Source organism: Chenopodium album, chromosome 24 (assembly GCF_948465745.1).
Source record: "Chenopodium album chromosome 24, dcCheAlbu1.1, whole genome shotgun sequence".
In the NCBI taxonomy this organism is placed as follows: Eukaryota; Viridiplantae; Streptophyta; class Magnoliopsida; order Caryophyllales; family Amaranthaceae; genus Chenopodium; species Chenopodium album.
In genome coordinates, this window is record NC_137857.1 from 3,666,879 (window position 1) to 3,686,030 (window position 19,152).

Here is a 19,152-nt window from a genome sequence, read left to right on the forward strand (position 1 = left end):
CACTTGCAATCTAAAGCTTTCTTTCCTTTCGGTAACTCTGTCAATTCCCATGTTCCATTCTTCTCTAAAGCTTCTAATTCTTCATTCATGGCGTTTACCCATCCAGAATCTCTGCTCGCTTCATAGTAATTATGCGGTTCTTTCACCTTAAATACATTGTTCAAGGACCCTATGTACAGCTTAGAATAAGAGCTCAGATCACTAAGATCCTTTCCCACAAAACTTTCTGTCTCACTCATGTTGCTGCTGCTGTGCTTTCCTGGTAGGCTGTACACATAGTCCTTGAATCTTCTGGGACTACAGATTCCCTGGTACTTATCTTATTCTGTTATTCTACATTATCTCTTTGTATCTCTTCAACTCTTCCAACTTCCTCTTCCTCTATTTCATGAGGAGTTATCGATGCATCTTCATACTGATAATTCTCTAATCCTGTAACATTCTCTTCATTTTCAATTCTCTCTTCCTCTTCTATCTCACCTGGGTCAGTTCTTGTCTCTTGAACCGAGTCCTCTTCTGCCTCTTCATTTGTCATCACTTCTTTCTCACTTGAAAATTCTCCCAGAATCCTTTTCCTTCCTTCTTTATTGTGCTCTGAGATAAGGAAAGGAAATATATCCTCCTTGAACACCACATCTCTACTCACAAACACCTTCCTTTTTTCTAGATCAAATACTCTGTACCCTTTTTGATCACTTGTATACCCAACCAATACACACCTTATTCCCTTGTTTCCAAACTTATCCAATTTCCTATCAGGATTCGAGGCATAGCATAGGCATCCTATGATCCTTAGATGATCATATTCTGGTTTCTTCTTTAACAGTCTCTCATAAGGTGTTTTCCACTCTACTACTGCACTTGGCAGTAGATTAATGATGTGCGTAGCTGCCAATACACACTCTCCCCATCGGTACCTTGGTAATCCTGCATAAATTCTCATCGTTCTAGCTGTCTCGATCAAATGCCTGTGCTTTCTCTCAACTCGGCCATTTTGTTGAGGCACCCCTGCAATACTTCTTTGATGTCTTATCCTTTTCTCATGAAACATCTTCTTGCATTCACTCTGAAACACTTCTGTTCCATTATCACTTCTCACAATCTTCACCTTTACATTGAAGTGATTTTCAATGTAATTGAAGAAAGTACTCAAGATGTCTTTCACCTGTTCTTTGCAAGATAATAAATGTGTCCAACTCCCTCTACTATAGTCATCCACTATAGTGAGAAAATATCTTTCCCCTGTCACAGCAGGAACCCTATAGGGCCCCCAAAGGTCTACATGTATAAGATTAAAAACTCCATTTGCAATTGAATTACTTAATTTAAAGGGAAGTTTGTGATGTTTTCCTATGCAACATGCATCACAAAAGAAATTTTTTAAGGAATTACAATTGCAAAACTCGATATGTTTCATTTTGGAAAGAGAACTATGCCCTAGTCTAGCATGGAGAACATTCAACTTAGTTCCTTCATTACAAAAGGTTACATTATTGCTCATCTTCTTCTCTACTCCTCTCGTAGCTTCATTTCTTTCATCACACTTCACTTCCAGCCTGTAAAGACCATTCTCCTTCACTCCACTTGCAACATTCTCCTTACAGTAAAGGTCCTGTAAGATACAACTTTATGTATCAAACATTACATTGAGTTTGCTGGTTTCAATCAGCTTACTCACTGATACTAAGTTATGTTTAAAATCTTTAATGTACAAAACATCATGAAGAATCAGTTTGTTCGACAACTTAACTTCTCCTATCTTCTCAACTAATTTGATAGTTCCATCTGGAAACCCTACTTTAACTGGTTTCTTTAGCAGTTTAAAATTACTAAAGACTTTCTCATTACCACACATATGATCAGAAGCACCGGAGTCCACAATCCAAGTATTCTTATCATATTTTCTATTGCAAGTTATAGCATTCGAGACTAAGATTATACCTGCAAAATTGGCCATTTTGCTACTTCCTGCTCCAGATGCTTGTTGAGTGTTGAATGCCTTCATTACTTCTTGTACTACTGCAGACACAAGCTTGCTGTCTATTTTGCCTTCTGTATTGCCACCCTTGCTTCCATAATCAAGTGGTTCTTCCTCCAGGTATTCATTCTCCTCTTTCTCAGCATTAGCAGCATATTTCATTCCTCCTCTTCCTTTTGGGTTATTCTTGAACCAGTCCGGGTACCCATGAATCTTGAAACAATCATCAATAGTGTGTCCCTTCATTTTGCAGTGATACACCATTTCTTCATCTTCATCTCTTTCGTCTCCCTTCTCTGGAAACTTCCATTTCCCTTTCCTTGATTCATCTTGTTCACTGCAAAAGCACTTGCTTATGTTGTGTTCTGTTCTTCCAGTATCTGCCTCTGTTTTTTGGCCTGCTGAACCAAATGGAATGCCCTGTTCAAACTTGGAAGTGGCTCCATCGCCATTATGTTCCCAGCAATGTTCTCATTTTTCTTGCTTAAACCCATTACAAAATCAATCACCTTGTTTCTTTCCTGTATCTCCAAGAATTTCTTGAGCAGCTCGCAAGTGCACTTCTTCATAGCACCACAGGTGCACTCAGGAAACCCTTCTACGTCTTGTATTTCATCCCAAATCTGCTTTATCTTGAAGTAATACTCAGAAACTGGCATACTTTCTTGTTCAAGGTTCTTAACCTGTTTCTTCAGAGAATAAAGGAGAGGTGCATTCGTCTCTCCATATCTCTCCTTAAGTTCTTCCCACAGCTTCTCAACAGAATCTATGTATGTGAGACTATTCGCAATCTTCTCATCCATAGACCTGCACAACCATCCTCTGAGCATGTAGTCATTTCTCATCCAAAGAGCATACTTTGGATCATCAAGTTTAGGCTTAATGACCTTCCCTTCAAGGAATCCAAGCTTGTTCTTAGACCCCAGTGCAAGCTTGATGCTTATGCTCCAGTTCAAAAAGTTTTCTCCGTTGAATGTAATGTTTCCAAGAGGAACATTAGCATTATCAGAGTTCGCATGGAACAATGGATCTGCATATCCATTTCCATTCCTCATTTCCTTATCTTGTCCTGCCATTTTATCAAGGAACAAGAATTCTTGTGATTTCAAGTTGATTAGATGCAGTAAGGAAAAAAAAGATTCAAGCTTTCAACCTTGCTGCTCTGATACCATGTAAAGATTTGATCTTTATATTCTGTTCTTAAGAACCTCTCACAAATGATGAGTCAAATTCTCTGTATTGATTTCTGTGTATTGCGGCTCTCAGCCCTTTACAACCTAATCTGCCAGTATATATATCAGGGTACACCCCAAAACCCTATACACCTAACAAAAAACAAAACAACAGCTAAGGAAGAAAAAAACAAAAGGAAATTACAGCTAAGCAGAAAAGACATACAGCTATACAAGACAATTATACATATAAAATACAGAGGAAATAGATCAGATAATTAGCATGTGTTAATATGCTAATTTCCACAGATTTGAATTAAACTTTTTATAAAAAGTGAAATATAAATTGACACGAATGTTGTTAAGTATAAATCACCAAACAAAGTTATGTTGTAATACTTGCAATTAAAAACACATAGAGAAAGTACAAATCCTCATTTGGCAATCCTTGATCCTAGGGATCAATGCATGGATCACGCAAAATCCTCATTTGTATGTTTTGTACTTCAATTACAAAGATATTGAAACATGGTAGTTAGAACTTAGAAGTTAAGAGGACAATGAAACATTGATCCATAGGTTGGGGATATTGTATTAGCAAATGGGTTAAGACTAAATTATATAACAATGAAGATCTTCTACTTAACTTTGGAGATTGCCTATTTTGAGAAAGTTAGAAAATTATTATTGTATGCTATTGAGTCTAAGCACCGTCTTAATACGGTGTAAAGAGGGTTGCTAAAAATAAAAAATGGCCCAACAACCGGCTAAAAAAAAGAAGCGAATTGTGCAATATTATTAATAAGATCATATGGTCCAACAAAAGGTATACGATAATCAAAAAGGGCCATTTGCCACCCACTATTGTTGAAAATAATTCATGTGAAAACCATTGACAAATTCCATAAATCCATCAACCGTGTCTTACTGTCTTAGTGTACCAACCATGAGAGATAGTATAGACTATAGAGTGTTCTTGAGAAAATATAAAATCTCCTAATATAATTTAGGTCGAAATAGCAATTAAAGTTTATTTGATAGCCGGTTATAAACAAAGATAATGAAAATGGATTGAGTGAAATTTGATAGGCAAAGTTAGATCATAATATCCTTATTATCAATGCGACTTTCTCCTCAAATATGTGTTTTTCTTCATACCACGCCCATCATCACTCAATACCTAATACACATTACACACATCATTTGTGAAGTACATGGGATTTTTCACAATATCAATACTAGATGCATTTTTACTTTTTAGAGACCTAATTTACACGTGATAGCTAGCACAACCAATTAACTAACCATTCTCATGCACTATGAGCATTATTGGATAAAGTAAAGAAAAAGACAAGAGGAATCAACTGACTACAACACAAATCCAACTGAAGGAAAAACAACGGGATTAGACTATTTTTTGGAACTTAGATTTCTAGTAATACCATCAAATTTGTCACTTAAAATGTCACACACTTTTCTCACCCACTAATTTCTTTTTCTATAAATGTCACACTTTTCTTCATCATTTTCTCTCATCCAAATTCCTCTTATTATATTCATCTCATCATCAAATTAAAACATTACCAATAAATTACAATGGCAAAAAATGTTGCACAATCACCCTTAGAGAGGTCTAACTTGGTCTCTTTTGATCAAAGGCTAACTATGGCCAAACGTTGCGCTCATGGTACGTACATCAGTACATATATACATTGCGTTTTATAAATGTCTTTATATACTCCTTTCGTCCTAGAGTAGATAAGGTGATTTAATATTTTATAAATTCTGCTTTCTCAATAAATATAGTGTTATTTTACTAGGGTGTTCATTGGTTTTCTGACAAAAGAGTGATTTTCGAAAATAAAAAATCATAATAAGATTGTAGCATGAGTCAATATTTTGTTACAGAGTAAGAATCTAAGGTCTAATGATGGTGTTTTAGATGATCCTCTAATTATTTTGATGAAGATTTCGTCTTTCACACTTCCTAAGAAACAAATAAGTAGCATGCATGAAACATGATTAACTAGAGTTGATTGTAATTATAATAATATTTTTAATTATATCTTTATTGAATATAATAAGAGAACCCTTTTTGTGATGACTAATTATTATTGATGGTCCAAGTTATATTTCTATAATATTTTCGTTGGGTCCAAAAACCTTAATTTTGTTGACCCAAGAAACTCTTTGGACTCATTTTTCTATGGTCTTTAGTCTTTACCTAAAAGTCCGTGGGCCCATTAGCCAGTTAGTTCTAAAAAAAGATTATTAATCTATTATTTGCTTGTAAAAGCTTTATTATTTCTTGTATTAATTAATTTAATTTGAAATTGAATTTCAGAGGGCGTACTTGCTGGAGCTAAGGCAGCTGTTGTTTCTGGCTTTGCTGCTGCCATACCAACTGTGAGTTCTCTAGCTAATTATCAAATCCTCCCCCTCCCCCAACCACATGTTACGCGTTACGCAACTAGTCATACGTATATATGTAGCACCATGTACATCGATCACTCTAGCACGTAACAATAATAGTGGGTACGTACAATCATTATTTATGTATGATAACACCTTTCACCATAGGCATGTACATATGGTACATCAACATATGAAGTGCATGCGCTTAAAAAGTTACATATTCATAGATTATAAACCGATTAGCTGGCATACTCTATCCCTCGCTCTAAATTAAATTTAAGTGTATTACTCCGTATATTATACCTTTGCAGATTGCTAGTGCTAGAATGCTTCCATGGGCAAAGGCCAATCTCAATCATACTGCTCAAGCTCTTATAATATCTACTGGTATACTTCGTATATATTAACTATTTCAAACTTCTAATTAAATTTTTTTATTCAAATTTCTTATTATGTGATTTTGAATTTTAATTTTAATTTTCTTTTTCCTGGTTTTTAATTAAAATTCTGAATTTATTTGATAAAACAGTGGCTGGAGCAGCATATTTCATAGTAGCGGACAAGACTGTTCTGAAGTCGGCACGTCAAAACTCTTTTAATCAAGCTAGAAATCCAAAGATTGGAGCATAATTATATGAAAATAATCAATTCTTAATTGTATGATCTATAATATTGCCATATATGATTATTCAATGAAAATGATCATGACGGCAAATTGTTGATTACGACGATCACATCGAATGATTTGATTGTACTAAGTAGGATTATGATGCATGATTACATAGCAATTATAATAATGTACCATCATATGTAATGTATGTAATATTAATAAGTATGTGTCAATTTTAATTTCAAGCTAGCATGGATGTATTATTGAGGTTGCTGAGTTGCTCACAAAGATAAGGGTATTCATAACCGATATTATTACAGAGCTAGGAATTCAGGTTATCATTCAAGTATCTCGGACATTTTCATACACATTCACCAATTTTTTAAATAAATATTCACTAGTTTGTGCTTGTGCTAATAAGTACTTATATACATCATCTATACTGGTTTTAGAATGCAAATTCAACGAACCTTTTATTAGGTAAATCAGACTCTCTTCCAGCAGTTTCACCATTGGGAAATCCATTACGTTTATAGGGAAGCAAATAGAGCAGCAGATTGGATTACAAATGGATATTATTCTTTGTACTAACTCATCGTTGTACTCATAACGAAACAAGCAAAATCTGATTAGCACAAAATTACAATGATGTCAAACAAGCCTTTATCCGTTATAAAACCTTCTGATCGTATTATCTACATGTCTTGACGGCAAGCCGGCAACTAGATTATAAAGCGGTAGAGCAGATCAGAAAATGAAGCAAAAGTAATAAATTGCCAAAAAAATCTAGTAATAAAAAGGATAATGAAAAGGACATTAGCATGGAGTATGCACGAAACATTGCAACAGAATGATACTGAAACCACCACGTACTAGTTTGTAACACGTACAATGTTATTATAAACTAGCCACAAAACGGTGTGCAACCAATACCCATAATATTACAATTAATCCTTATTAAATTCCAAAAATCGTGGACCTTTGATTTTGACACGTGTTGCTTTTTACTATAACAAAGGAGATGATGATGGGTGATGGATCCAAAGCTTCTTAATTTAATTTGCTACCCATTGTTTTTACTCTTACTTTTTTTTAGTTGTCCATCTTTTCTCTGTCTTTTTAACTTGAGAAACGAAAAGTAATAAAAATAGATTTTTTTTTTGGATAAGGTGTATATATGATAAGATTTTTAAGTAAAGTTACCTAAAAATTAGTAAGTGTTACTATATTTACTATATTTATCATTTGATCTTCATATTTGCTCATTAAGTTACTTTTAAGTGATCCATCGATCTATTAATATCCTTAAATACGTCTAATTCCACCAGCAATTGTATACATAATGAATAAAAATATGGCTAGATTTCTATCTAAATTACAGTGGTTAAAGTTGTTGATTAATGGACTAGTTGTAAGTTATCGAGCTAAATGATGTTACTCTATGAAGTAGTTGTCTAATTTAGAGAGAAATGACATCCTACGTACTATTTAGAGAGAAATGACATCCTACATACTATTTACTTGATATTTCATGTAAGCTTAAAACTCATTCTTCTCTTAGCTTACATGTAATATTTCTTATAATGGGATGCAACATGCATGCAAGACGTGCAACAAAATATAAGGTGCTTTGTAAACCTAACCTAAAAGTGAACAAAAACGAGAGTTTATTTTTTTACATTACAGTGTAGTCATAACTAAGCTCGTACATATACTCATGCCAAATTATTACAAAGAAATATAAAATAAATAATTTAATAAATAAATAATAAATCATAAATAATATATAAATAAATGAATATAATAAAAAATAAAGGGAGGCCAAAATTTGGTTCTATATAAATGCATCACAGTAGCTCTAGCTCTTCATCAGTTTTCATCATTTTCCCTCGTTCAAAAGCTTTTAGTACAAAAAATTACTCCACTTAACACACTAAATAATCAAATAATTAAGCTAGCTTTACGTGCAAATAATTTAATACTTACGTTTTACCCTTTTAGATATTCATAGTCTATCTTCTAGATTTTTCTAGATGGCCAAAGGTATTGATCAACAGTCTCTTACAGAGTCCACAACTGACCAGAGGCTAGCCATGGCCAAACAATACTCTCATGGTAATTTATTTACTTTACTCTCATAGATTATTTCATGTTCAATTCACCCTACGATTTAAAAGCCTAGCTCCAAACTTATTGTATTTATGTATATAAACTTATTTAAACGTATCGAATATTCAACTGAGCTTATCTAAATAAAATAGGAGGAAATGAGTCTAAATAAAATAGGACATAAATCTCAACTCAAGTTTGAGTTTTATTTAAATTTTGTACGTATGGCCTTTAGTGTATATTTCGTATGAACGTTAATGAAACTTAAAAGAAGCACGCTAGCTATTATTCATCATTTTATTAATTTGTTATGGTTAAATTTTCATGTAATGATTTTCTAATTAACGTTCCAAGTAAATAAACAAATTATATACAGAGGGTGTTATAGCTGGAGCTAAGGCTGCTGTTATTGCCGGAGTTGTTACAGCCATACCAACCGTGAGTTATTTTATTTTATTTAATTTTTTTTGTAAATGTATTTTCTTTATTATATTGTTCATAAATCATTATATACATAGCTAGGTTAATAGCCACCCTATAAATCATACGGATTACTTCAATTATCACGTACATAATATTAACTTGATATTTTGATGTGCGATATGACCTTACAGATAGCAAGTGCTAGAAAGTTGCCATGGGCAAGGGCCAACCTCAACTACACTGCTCAGGCTCTCATTATTTCAACCGGTATACATATGACTCATTTGTATACGTTCATTATATATTAATATAGCACATACATGACACGCGTGCAGCATGTGTATCAATTTGTTAGTTAGGCGTACTAATAACACGTAACGTATTAGTCTTATACTCCTATTATATATGTGATATACTAATGAAGTTGCTGATTTATATATTGAATTTGGTTGATGAATAATTACAGTGGCAGGAGCAGCATACTTCATAGTAGCTGACAAAGCAGTTTTGAAATCAGCACGTCGCAACTCTATCAATAATAAAGATGCAGAGATCCACAGTTTTGGAGCTTAATTTTAATCGCAAACAATAATAAGGAAAAAAAAAAAAAATGTTATGTAGAATATGACCATTGTAATATAAGAATAAAATCATTTCAATTTCTGTTTTCTTTTTCTATTTAAAAATTAGTTTAATGTAGTATGTATAATTTCCTCCTTCGTAACTTAAATTGCAGTCATTTTAATGTTAAATTTGCACAATATAATTAAATTAAGCTTGGTGATATTGCTAGGCTTTTAATGTGTTTGAAATAGTTGGTTTGTAACTTGTAAGAGCTTTATGTATTTTAGTTATTGTCAAGTTTTGTATGAATCCGAATAAGCCTAGAATGAAGGCACACTCAATATAATCACTTATGAATACGGATCGGAGTATGAATTTAGATAATACAATTATACGGAGTATTAATTAATTTTCTATTTGTTTCAAATAAAATAAAAATAACATGACATGTTCACAAGCTGAGGTGATATAAGGATAAATTATACAAGGATTATGTACATAAAGCATGGATATACGTACAATGACGTAACGCCGTACCATATCCATTGGGTCACTTTCCTCCCATTACTCATGAACGAGGGATGATACTGAATACCATGTTCTGATATGTGTAAATTAATAAACCTATCAATTAAAATAAAAACTTCTCTATTGCTTAATTATCCTTAATTAGTTAATTTTTTGGGGAAGGGCTAATAAAGTATTCTCTACCTTGTTTATGCAAACTATTCTATTCCTTTGACGACCTTCATTAAGCTTATTATTTGCTGGTCCAAACACTGATCTCCTAATCTAAATATTCTCCATATATAAAACGTACTCTTTCTCTTTCGGTTCTTTTATTTTACTTTATATTCAGTCTTAAGGGGAAGTTTGGTTCATAAGTTTTAGTTATAATGTATGAGGTTAAAATGAGTAAAAGTCATACCTAATATTTATTTAGGACAAACTTTTAAATAAAACGGATGTTCAGTAAATTACTGAACATCTATTATAAAGTGACAATAAAATGTGCAAAAGTTACACTAAAACGCACAAAAGTTACCCTGACATATATAAGAGTTATTTATGCTTCATTGATAAATTTGACAAAAGCGACACTAAATCTGACAAAAGTATATCCGATGTACAGTAAATTACTGAAAACCAAAAGTTTTCCTTTATTTAAAATCAATTTTTACATCTATATCTCAAATCCACAAGGTATGGTGCTTAAAAATCCGGAGAGGTGGGTATGACTCCTACTGCACCTCTAAGTTTTCAAAATATATGCATTTCCACTAATCATCATAGTTCTATTCCTAGTTTTACATCTGTCACACTTTATACACTAATTGGTTCTTAGAGATAAGAGAAAGTTACAAGCAAAATACTACCTCCGTTAAATGTTTTATACAAGTTTGGAATATTTTATACCTCACAAACAATAATCTAAAGTTACACAAAACATGCAACAGAGGTAGTAGATTGAATAAGGATAAGAAGAAGGGATTAAGGGGAAAAATAACGGATATCATAAGAGACGCGTGTTGCAAGTTACGGAGGAGGATGGGATGTGTGGCATAAGTGCACAATGCAGTGTGCAAAGCACATAAAACTAAAAAAAAAAAAAAGAGGATGCAATTGCAGTGTAAATGGAGACCTCGTGTAAATATACCCATGGTTTTAGCCTTGTTTGTCACATTATTATTATCCAAGACCCCGTTACTTAAAAAATATCCCAATTAACTGACTACTGTCTCTGCAATGTGCCAGTATCCATTTTAATCGTATTGATTTTGTCGCCCTTTTGGATAAAATCAATCTATACTATTAAAAACTGATCCAACTATTAAACTCTGAATTAAAAAATACCCAATTTAAATTTTAACTTACACATATTTCATATATAATAATTTGATATGACTTAACTTTAAAATAAATTTAATTAGGACATAGTAATTATTGTACTACGAGTATATACTTTATAGTATATGCATACCTTACTTGTTTTCACTTCTTCAATTAGGGATTTTTAGAAGTAAAATTGAAAAAATGGGCCCCACACGCCGGACTTTCTTGCCGGAAAATGCAAATGGGTAGTGCTACTCTAACTTTTTAAATTTAGGGGGTAGTTTTTTTGATAAAATTATTTAGTGGGTAGTTGTTTTCAAATACCCCTATTAAGCGTGTAGTTCCTAACAATTTTTCCTAGTTAAATTGTTTATATGCACAATACCATAATTCCCTTACTTATGTTGCGATATTAAAGAAAAAGAGGAAGTACATACATAATTAACTAACTAATGATAATATTGATCAAAGGATATGCATTGATTTCAAAAATTGTGTAAATTGCAAGTGAGTTAACTTGATGAAACAAGAGGAGCACAAAAAATTTTGTATACTCCAGTTTTCCAGACACTTGATAAAATGAACTTATCAATTAAGTGAGTGATTTGGGATTGTAATAGATTAATTTAATCACAAATTAACATGAAAGATCCTCAATTAAGGAGACAAAAAGGACAAAAGGAATCAACCGACTAAAAACAGAAACCTAAGTCAAGTAGAAAACAATGGGACTAAAAACCTTAGATTCCTAATAAAACCATCAAACCACCTAATTTGTGTACCACTTTACAACAACTTTACACTCTCAAAAGTTCTCTATAAATATAACTTACAATTTCTTCACAATTTCAACTAACTCATCTTAAACCTTCAAATTTCACTTAATTATCATCATATTTTTGCTACTCTCTAATTATTATATTTAGCACACTTAAATATTGTACTTTGTTTTTTCTATAAGTAAAATATGGCTAAAAATATTGCAGAATCACCCATAGAGAGGTCTAGCTTGGTCTCACTTGAACAAAGGCTAGCCATGGCTAAACGTTGTTCTCATGGTAACTAAATTAATTTTATTTTCTATTTTTGCTTTTAAAGTATATAGTTTACAATTATTCTGATAAAAATGGTTACTGGCATAATATAAGTTTCAATTATTACTCACATTTTGGTGTCTGAACAAAAAGATAAAAAAAAAAAAAAATGTAATTCTACCAATTATTTACTTAGCTCATGAAAAAATAATGCTCTTGAGATTTTCATGTGAGTGCAATATAATAATTTGATGAATATCTATATTATTCACTTATTAAGTAAAAATAGAGGTCCTTAATCTAATACAGTAATAATTTTTGACATCTTAATTTGTGTTTTAATTATATTGATTTGAAACTTTGAATGCAATAGCTAATTAATGACATTGTTATTTTCTTCTTCTTGTATAACAGATGGTGTTGTAGCTGGAGCCAAAGCTGCTGTTGTTGCTGGAATTGCTGCAGCAGTCCCAACTGTAATATTAGCCTAATCTCTACTCCTAAACATTCTTGTCGAATCGGTTTATATTAGGTCTTATATAAAACGAGTGTATAAGAAGGTCAAGTAAACTTTTAAAGAATATAAGGTGACGACTTTTATAAGATATAGGGTGACATTTAAAAGAGTAATTTTGCTAATCCACCTATATCCATCAAAATTTTAATGTTTTAACATTAACTTGCAGATAGCAAGTGCAAGAAAGTTGGCTTGGGCTAAGGCCAATCTCAACCCCACTGCTCAGGCCCTCATAATTTCAACTGGTATCTACATTCACATTTTATTTAATTTTGGACTTAAATTTTAATTTATTCCTAATTATTACTATGTTTTCCTTAGAAAAATTCACTAACATTCTAAATTATATTGCAAATGACAGTTGCTGGAGCAGCATATTTCATAGTAGCTGATAAAACTGTGCTGAAGTCAGCACGCAAAAACTCCTTCAATCAAGCTGGAATGCAAAACTTTGGAGCATAAGATTTGAAGAAAGACACATGTTTTGGAGGCTGTCATTGATTATTGAAGATGACGGCGATGACGACGACAATGATAATGATGATGATGACGATAACATAGAATGATTTGATCTTAGTATGAATCATATGATTACGTATTAAGAAGCAAATCTTGTACTGTATGAGTTATCCTTATGTAATGTATATGAATTAAAATAAAGATGTTTTTCTTTCAAGGTTATCTTCTTGCATCAGCTAATTAGTTATGCTAGCATTTCCTTGTTTGCTCTAGCAAGAGAAGTAGAATTTAACAGTAATAATTCCAAATTTTCGCGGTCTTTTTTTATATATATGCCAACTTTCAATAATCGTCAATTCATATACATTCTCAAAATATATCAATGTTTACATACTATATGTTAACTCTTAACAACAGTACCAACATGGGTTTATCTTGTAAATAGTGTTTGTATAATGTATTCATGCTGCCATAGATACATCTCGAATATAGATTTTCTGTGCTATACATGATTTCATTATGATGTACTCCAAGTTTACAACTTTACATGAAACAATTAAATTTCATTACCAGGAAAATAAAAATCTGGACTCATGAATAGGACTCAGCTAGCATGATTTGTGCAAGTAATTAAAATCCGATGAGATGAAAATGGAAAAAAATTTACCATTGATCCTTACATGAACATTGGCCGTCTTTGAAATGATGGAAACGATTACGATCTCGAGCAACGACCTCCCTGTTGAAGATCTTTGATATGAGCTTAGTAGCTGAATGACAATTTCCACATACCCTTAAGTTCTTAACAATCCTAATCGTTGTTCCGGGTTTTGTACTAATTAATCCATAAGCAATTGCCAGCCTTTCGCTATGATGACTCAATGCGCCTTCTTTCAAGTCCTCATCCATGTCATAGAGAACCTCAGATGTATCAGGAACATGCCCATTTAAGGCCAAGAGCCTATCTACTTCATTTACCATTTCATATATTGCATTGCTCTGTGGATGCACTTTATCTCCAACAAGAAACTCATGAACTATGCTATCTATCTCAATTGATGTACACCCCGGAACTTTCTTCATTCCTAAGTCGTTTAGTCTAGTTCTAACTCTAGCTACATCATCCCATCTGCCTGCAATAGCATAGATATTTGAGAGAAGTACATAAGGCCCCGGGTTGTTAGGTTCTAGCTTGAATAGATGGTTGGCGACTTTTTCGGCCATTTCGACTTTCTTGTGAAGCTTACATGCTGCAAGGAGAGAACCCCATATAGCACCATCTGGCTCCATTGGCATTGTATCCATTAGGGCCTCTGCTTCATCGAACAATCCTGCTCTCCCAAGTAGATCGATCATGCAGCCATAATGATGTACTTTTGGTGAAATCTTATAATCTTCTATCATAGCATTGAAATATTTCCGGCCAAGATCTACCAAACCAGCTTGAGTACAAGCCGATAAAACACCCACAAATGTGATATCATCCGGTCTAAACCCTTCATGCACCATCCTCAAGAAAAGATCAAGGGCATAGTTTGCATCACCATGCATTGCTAGCCCGGATATTAATGCATTCCAAGAAGCAAGGCTTTGGGTTCCCATCCGTTCAAATACCTGTTTGGCAGCCTCTATATCACCACATTTCGCGTACATGTTAATCAGGCTGGTCAATAGAGCAGGGTTAGTTAAGTGGTTAAAGTTTCGGTTTATATATGCATGAATCCATTTTCCATAGTCAAGGGCGCCTAAGTGAGCGCAAGCTGGAAGAACACTTAAGAAAGTCACATCATTCGGCACAACCTCAAGTTCTAACATCTCTCTGAACAAACACAAAGCTTCTTTGTACAAGCTCCCATGAGTGTACCCACCAATCATCACATTCCATGAGATTAGGTTCTTTTGAGGTAATCCCTCAAACAAAGTCCATGCTGTTTCAAGATCGTCACACTTTGCATACATGTCAATGAGCGCATTTACAACCCGAAGCTTTGTTCCTAAGCCATTTTCTTCAACCCAAGACCTAACCCATCTCCCTAACTCAAGATTACCCGATTGAGCACAAGCTGACAGAACACTAAGCAGTGTACTCTCATTAGGCGTAACCCCTGCTCGTAACATCTCTTGGAAAAATGCAATTGCCTCATCGAATCGACCACTCTGTACATACCCCGCAATCATAGCATTCCATGACACAACATCCTTCACAGGAATTTCATCAAACAGCTTATGTGCATCCTCCAAACAACCCCTGGACACATACCCAGTAATAAGTGCAGTATAAGAAACAGGATCTCTAAGAGGACTTTTATCAAACACTTGGCGTGCACAATCAAACTCCCCAATTTGTGCATACATATTGATCAAAGACGAATGCACAAAAACATCCGAATCGAGCCCGAGCTTCAACACATGCCCATGAACCTGTTTCCCTTCCTGGGTACACCCCGATTTCGCACAAGACTTCAAAACAAAAGGAAAAGTGTAAGAATTCGGTTCGGAACCCGAAACAAGCATACGAATGTACAAATCAAAAGCACCCATAGGAGCAGAACTCAAAGATTTCCCTCTAATCACAGTATTCCAAACCAGAGTATTGGGTTCATCCATCGATTCGAATATCAAAATCGCATACGAGAGATCACCGGAAGGATTAACAGCACATAATTCAATTAGCTTGCTAAGAGCAAATTGGGTATTGTGAAGGCCAGTTTTGATGATTTGAGAGTGGATTTGTTTTAGGGTTTGAATGTTCTTGCATTTGGAGAGGAGAGAGATTGAGGGTTGAGATTGAAGGAGATTGTATGGAGGATCTGAATTTGGGAGAAAATGGAGTGGAGAAATTAGGGTTGAAGATGAAATTAGCATTGTCATTTAATTGGGGATTTTTTTTTTCTTTGTTTGCTTAGAAATGAGGGTTTTTGTTTTTTTGAAGTTTAGTTATTTCCGTTACCCGCCAAAAATAACGGTCCAACTTTGAAAAAAACAAGCGGTCCACTATTATTTTTAATTATTTGAAAACAGGCTCAAAATAAGCGCGTGAATTGGCCATTCGGTTTATGCTAAATTTTAAAGATGATATCCATGCACGATTATGATTTATAGACAATTTCAAGTCAAGTCGAATGACCTTTTCGGTTTTTTATAGTACATGAACATCACTTATATCGACCTGATCCATGCCTAATAACTTTACTAACCACGCCTTTATTCTTCTTCTTGCTCATTCCTTATTCTTTATCATACCAAGTTTAGAACTTAATGACTTCATCTCCCACTCCTTTATCACCATGCCACCCTCATCCTAACTTTTATATAGAATATAGCTCTCGTTCTCAAAATATTATCTCTTTATGCCTTTTATTTTCTCATTTTTCTTTCTCTCTATCCATCATTCAATTACAACAATTCATCCAAAGTTGAAAAATTAATTTGTTAATTTCTAAGAAAATTATAAAAATAACGAACTTTTAGATTTTGTAAAATGAAATAAATTTGTCATACAAATATAATGACTTCCATGTAATTAATTATTAATTACAAATAAAATTTACCTAATCCATTCAAGTTGATTTAATCACAATTTATATGGAGGAGAATATATACTTACTTCATATATAATTTGATGAAAATAAAGCTAAGGTTAGGTTCAATTTATCTAATCAAACACAACAAACTCGACCAAAAAAATATAAGCTGGCAGAGAAGTATGATTGCATTGTAATGGATGGTGTTTAATTCTTAATTAACTTTATTATTTTGATTAGGGTTATTTTGTGGTCTTCAATAACTTCATCTTGTATGTTAGAATTTCTAGATGTCTTTATCTAAAAGATAACCCTTCTTTTAATTTTGTACAGTACATGTTGTATTTGTTCCTTGTTGCTATTGGACCCTCAAGGAGGACGAGTTGGATGAAGAAGGTATCAATTACAAGACTGAAAATAAAACATGACGAAAAGGGTTGAAGAGAATAGTACATAGTACATACATACAAATGGGATAGACCGACTAAGACTCAAATGGGAGAAGAAAGGCGGTGGAGAGAATACTAAGACTAGCTAGAAAGGAAGTAAAATGGCGATGGAAATAAAAGAGAGAACGGAAATAAGAAAGAGTAAATAAAATTAATTAAGAATCTCTACCAAAAATATATAAATAAATTAGTCAATTCAAATACAATGAATTTCATATAATTATTCACGAATAAGATTCACTATGCCTATTATTTTAAATCTATTTTTAATACCACACGGGACTCCCGGATCACTATGGCCGACTTTCGTCTCTGTTCGACCAGTCGGTCTCACAGTCAGGCAGGCTTATACCATTACGCTCACGAGCAGAATAGACGCTTGAGCCTACCTTCGCACACCTCCGTTACTAAGGAAAAATTTACATCAATGCTTATGAAAAGAAAACTTGAGTCCAATTCAATCTAAAAACAAGAAATAAACTAAAAAAAAAAAGCTACAAATATGTATTCTTGCTATGTAAGGTGTTTGATTCTCAAATTTATTCTTTAAATTAGGGTTGAAATAATGGCCTTTTGATTGCTTCATCTTGTTAGAATCTCAAGAATATCTTTATCTAAAAGATAACCCCTCTTATAATTTCACACATGTCATATATTGTCACTTGTTGTTGGGCCTTTGAGGGAAGAGGGCTAGGATTAAGTGTGGCTCAATATTGAGAAACATGAAAGATGTAGAAGAGAATACTTGCTTGTACATATGTGATATAATAACTAGGACTAAAAAGGAAGAAGAATGGTAGCCAAAAAATAAAATAAAAGGGAAACAAATAAAAATAAAAGAACTATAATTCAAGGAACGATTTGCCAATGTGGTGTTGAAAAATAAAGAAATTACTAGAATAGTGTTTACCTAAAAATATTTCTCAATTTAGTGTCCATGTAGGTTCGGAAATTATGAACCTAACTTTTTTCTAATAAAATCCTAATAAATATGTATATCATCAAATTATTATTATTATTATTATTATTATTATTATTATTATTATTATTATTATTATTATTATTATTATTATTATTATTATTATTTTTACACAAAGAGGTTTTTTTCTATTACTTACTCAAATCTTAATCAAGGAGAACATCAGAGATTACAGTATGTAGGATTTCTTCAAGCCAAACTTTCATTTATGCGTATAAGATATATCTTTATAAAGTCAAACATCAAATTTTTTATCTTAAATAATGCTTACGATATCTTAATTTTATTTAACATTGAGCCTCATCATTAATGCTTTTGTATTTTATTAATAGTAAAAATGGATATATGCACTATGGAGTATGAATATGTAGTAATATAAATATTTAAAAAATTTCTAGCATCTGTTGACTTGCGAGTAATCAATAAAGGAGCATAACTGCACAAAGCAACTAGCTTAAGGATGTCCCTAACAATGATATGACCAAAGCTAGACATTTCATGCTTCCCCTACTTCAAATAAGTGAATTGATTACTGCAGTCCGTTTGTAACATATTTGTTATGGATATAAATTGTCAAAAAAATATGTAACATGAAACATCAATGTTTGGAACAATGGTTAATTAAAACCCTTAGAGAATAATATTGAGACTCCAATGATTTTTTTTATTTAGATTTTAAATACAAAGCGATAAAAATTAGGTTTAGAGTTTTCCAATCCTAAGTGAACACTACTTTGAGAAATATTTTAAAGTGAACACTATTTTAGTAATTTCTTTATTTTTTAGCACCAATTTAGCAAATCGTTCATAATTCAAGCCGCAAAATAAAGTAATATAAAAGGTCAACTTGAAAATTCTATATAACATCTTAGACCATATCTCATTGATAGATGTTTTTGCTCACTATAAGTAAAAAAAAAAAAAAAATTTAAAAAAAAAATCAATTAAATGCGTTTAGTATATTTTACAAGTTTAAGGACGTTCCATTTTAAAACCATGTAACAAATAAAAGAGTAGTCACTTAGCTTTAGCAAGTTTAACTCTCTCTTCTTTTATTAACGTGTGAGGCTCCCATATGTTGTTTTA

General features: G+C 32.7%; 5 protein-coding genes across 5 annotated transcripts; 3 read left to right on the forward strand and 2 right to left on the reverse strand.

Annotated features, from left to right (window-relative positions):
• Positions 1-328: 328 nt before the first annotated feature.
• On the reverse strand, positions 329-3,054 carry LOC145612763 (uncharacterized). Its single transcript, XM_081668056.1, has 3 exons — positions 2,363-3,054; positions 1,679-2,315; positions 329-1,612 (listed from the first exon to the last, which is right to left on the reverse strand). The coding sequence occupies exons 1-3, from the start codon at positions 3,052-3,054 to the stop codon at positions 329-331; spliced, it is 2,613 nt and encodes an 870-aa protein (XP_081524182.1).
• Positions 3,055-4,742: 1,688 nt separating this feature from the next.
• On the forward strand, positions 4,743-6,205 carry LOC145612471 (early nodulin-93-like). The gene is made up of 4 exons (XM_081667839.1): positions 4,743-4,837; positions 5,495-5,556; positions 5,877-5,952; positions 6,095-6,205. The coding sequence occupies exons 1-4, from the start codon at positions 4,747-4,749 to the stop codon at positions 6,193-6,195; spliced, it is 330 nt and encodes a 109-aa protein (XP_081523965.1). The 5' UTR covers positions 4,743-4,746; the 3' UTR covers positions 6,196-6,205.
• Positions 6,206-8,157: 1,952 nt separating this feature from the next.
• Positions 8,158-9,293, forward strand: LOC145612594 (early nodulin-93-like). Its single transcript, XM_081667936.1, has 4 exons — positions 8,158-8,290; positions 8,661-8,722; positions 8,899-8,974; positions 9,174-9,293. The coding sequence occupies exons 1-4, from the start codon at positions 8,209-8,211 to the stop codon at positions 9,278-9,280; spliced, it is 327 nt and encodes a 108-aa protein (XP_081524062.1). The 5' UTR covers positions 8,158-8,208; the 3' UTR covers positions 9,281-9,293.
• A 2,778-nt stretch (positions 9,294-12,071) lies between these two features.
• Positions 12,072-13,127, forward strand: LOC145612430 (early nodulin-93-like). Its single transcript, XM_081667802.1, has 4 exons — positions 12,072-12,162; positions 12,553-12,614; positions 12,825-12,900; positions 13,017-13,127. Exons 1-4 carry the CDS (start codon positions 12,072-12,074, stop codon positions 13,115-13,117), a joined length of 330 nt encoding a protein of 109 aa, XP_081523928.1. The 3' UTR covers positions 13,118-13,127.
• Positions 13,128-13,556: 429 nt separating this feature from the next.
• On the reverse strand, positions 13,557-15,985 carry LOC145612269 (pentatricopeptide repeat-containing protein At1g08070, chloroplastic-like). Its single transcript, XM_081667647.1, has one exon. The coding sequence runs from the start codon at positions 15,983-15,985 to the stop codon at positions 13,778-13,780; it is 2,208 nt and encodes a 735-aa protein (XP_081523773.1). The 3' UTR covers positions 13,557-13,777.
• Between the last annotated feature and the right edge of the window lie 3,167 nt (positions 15,986-19,152).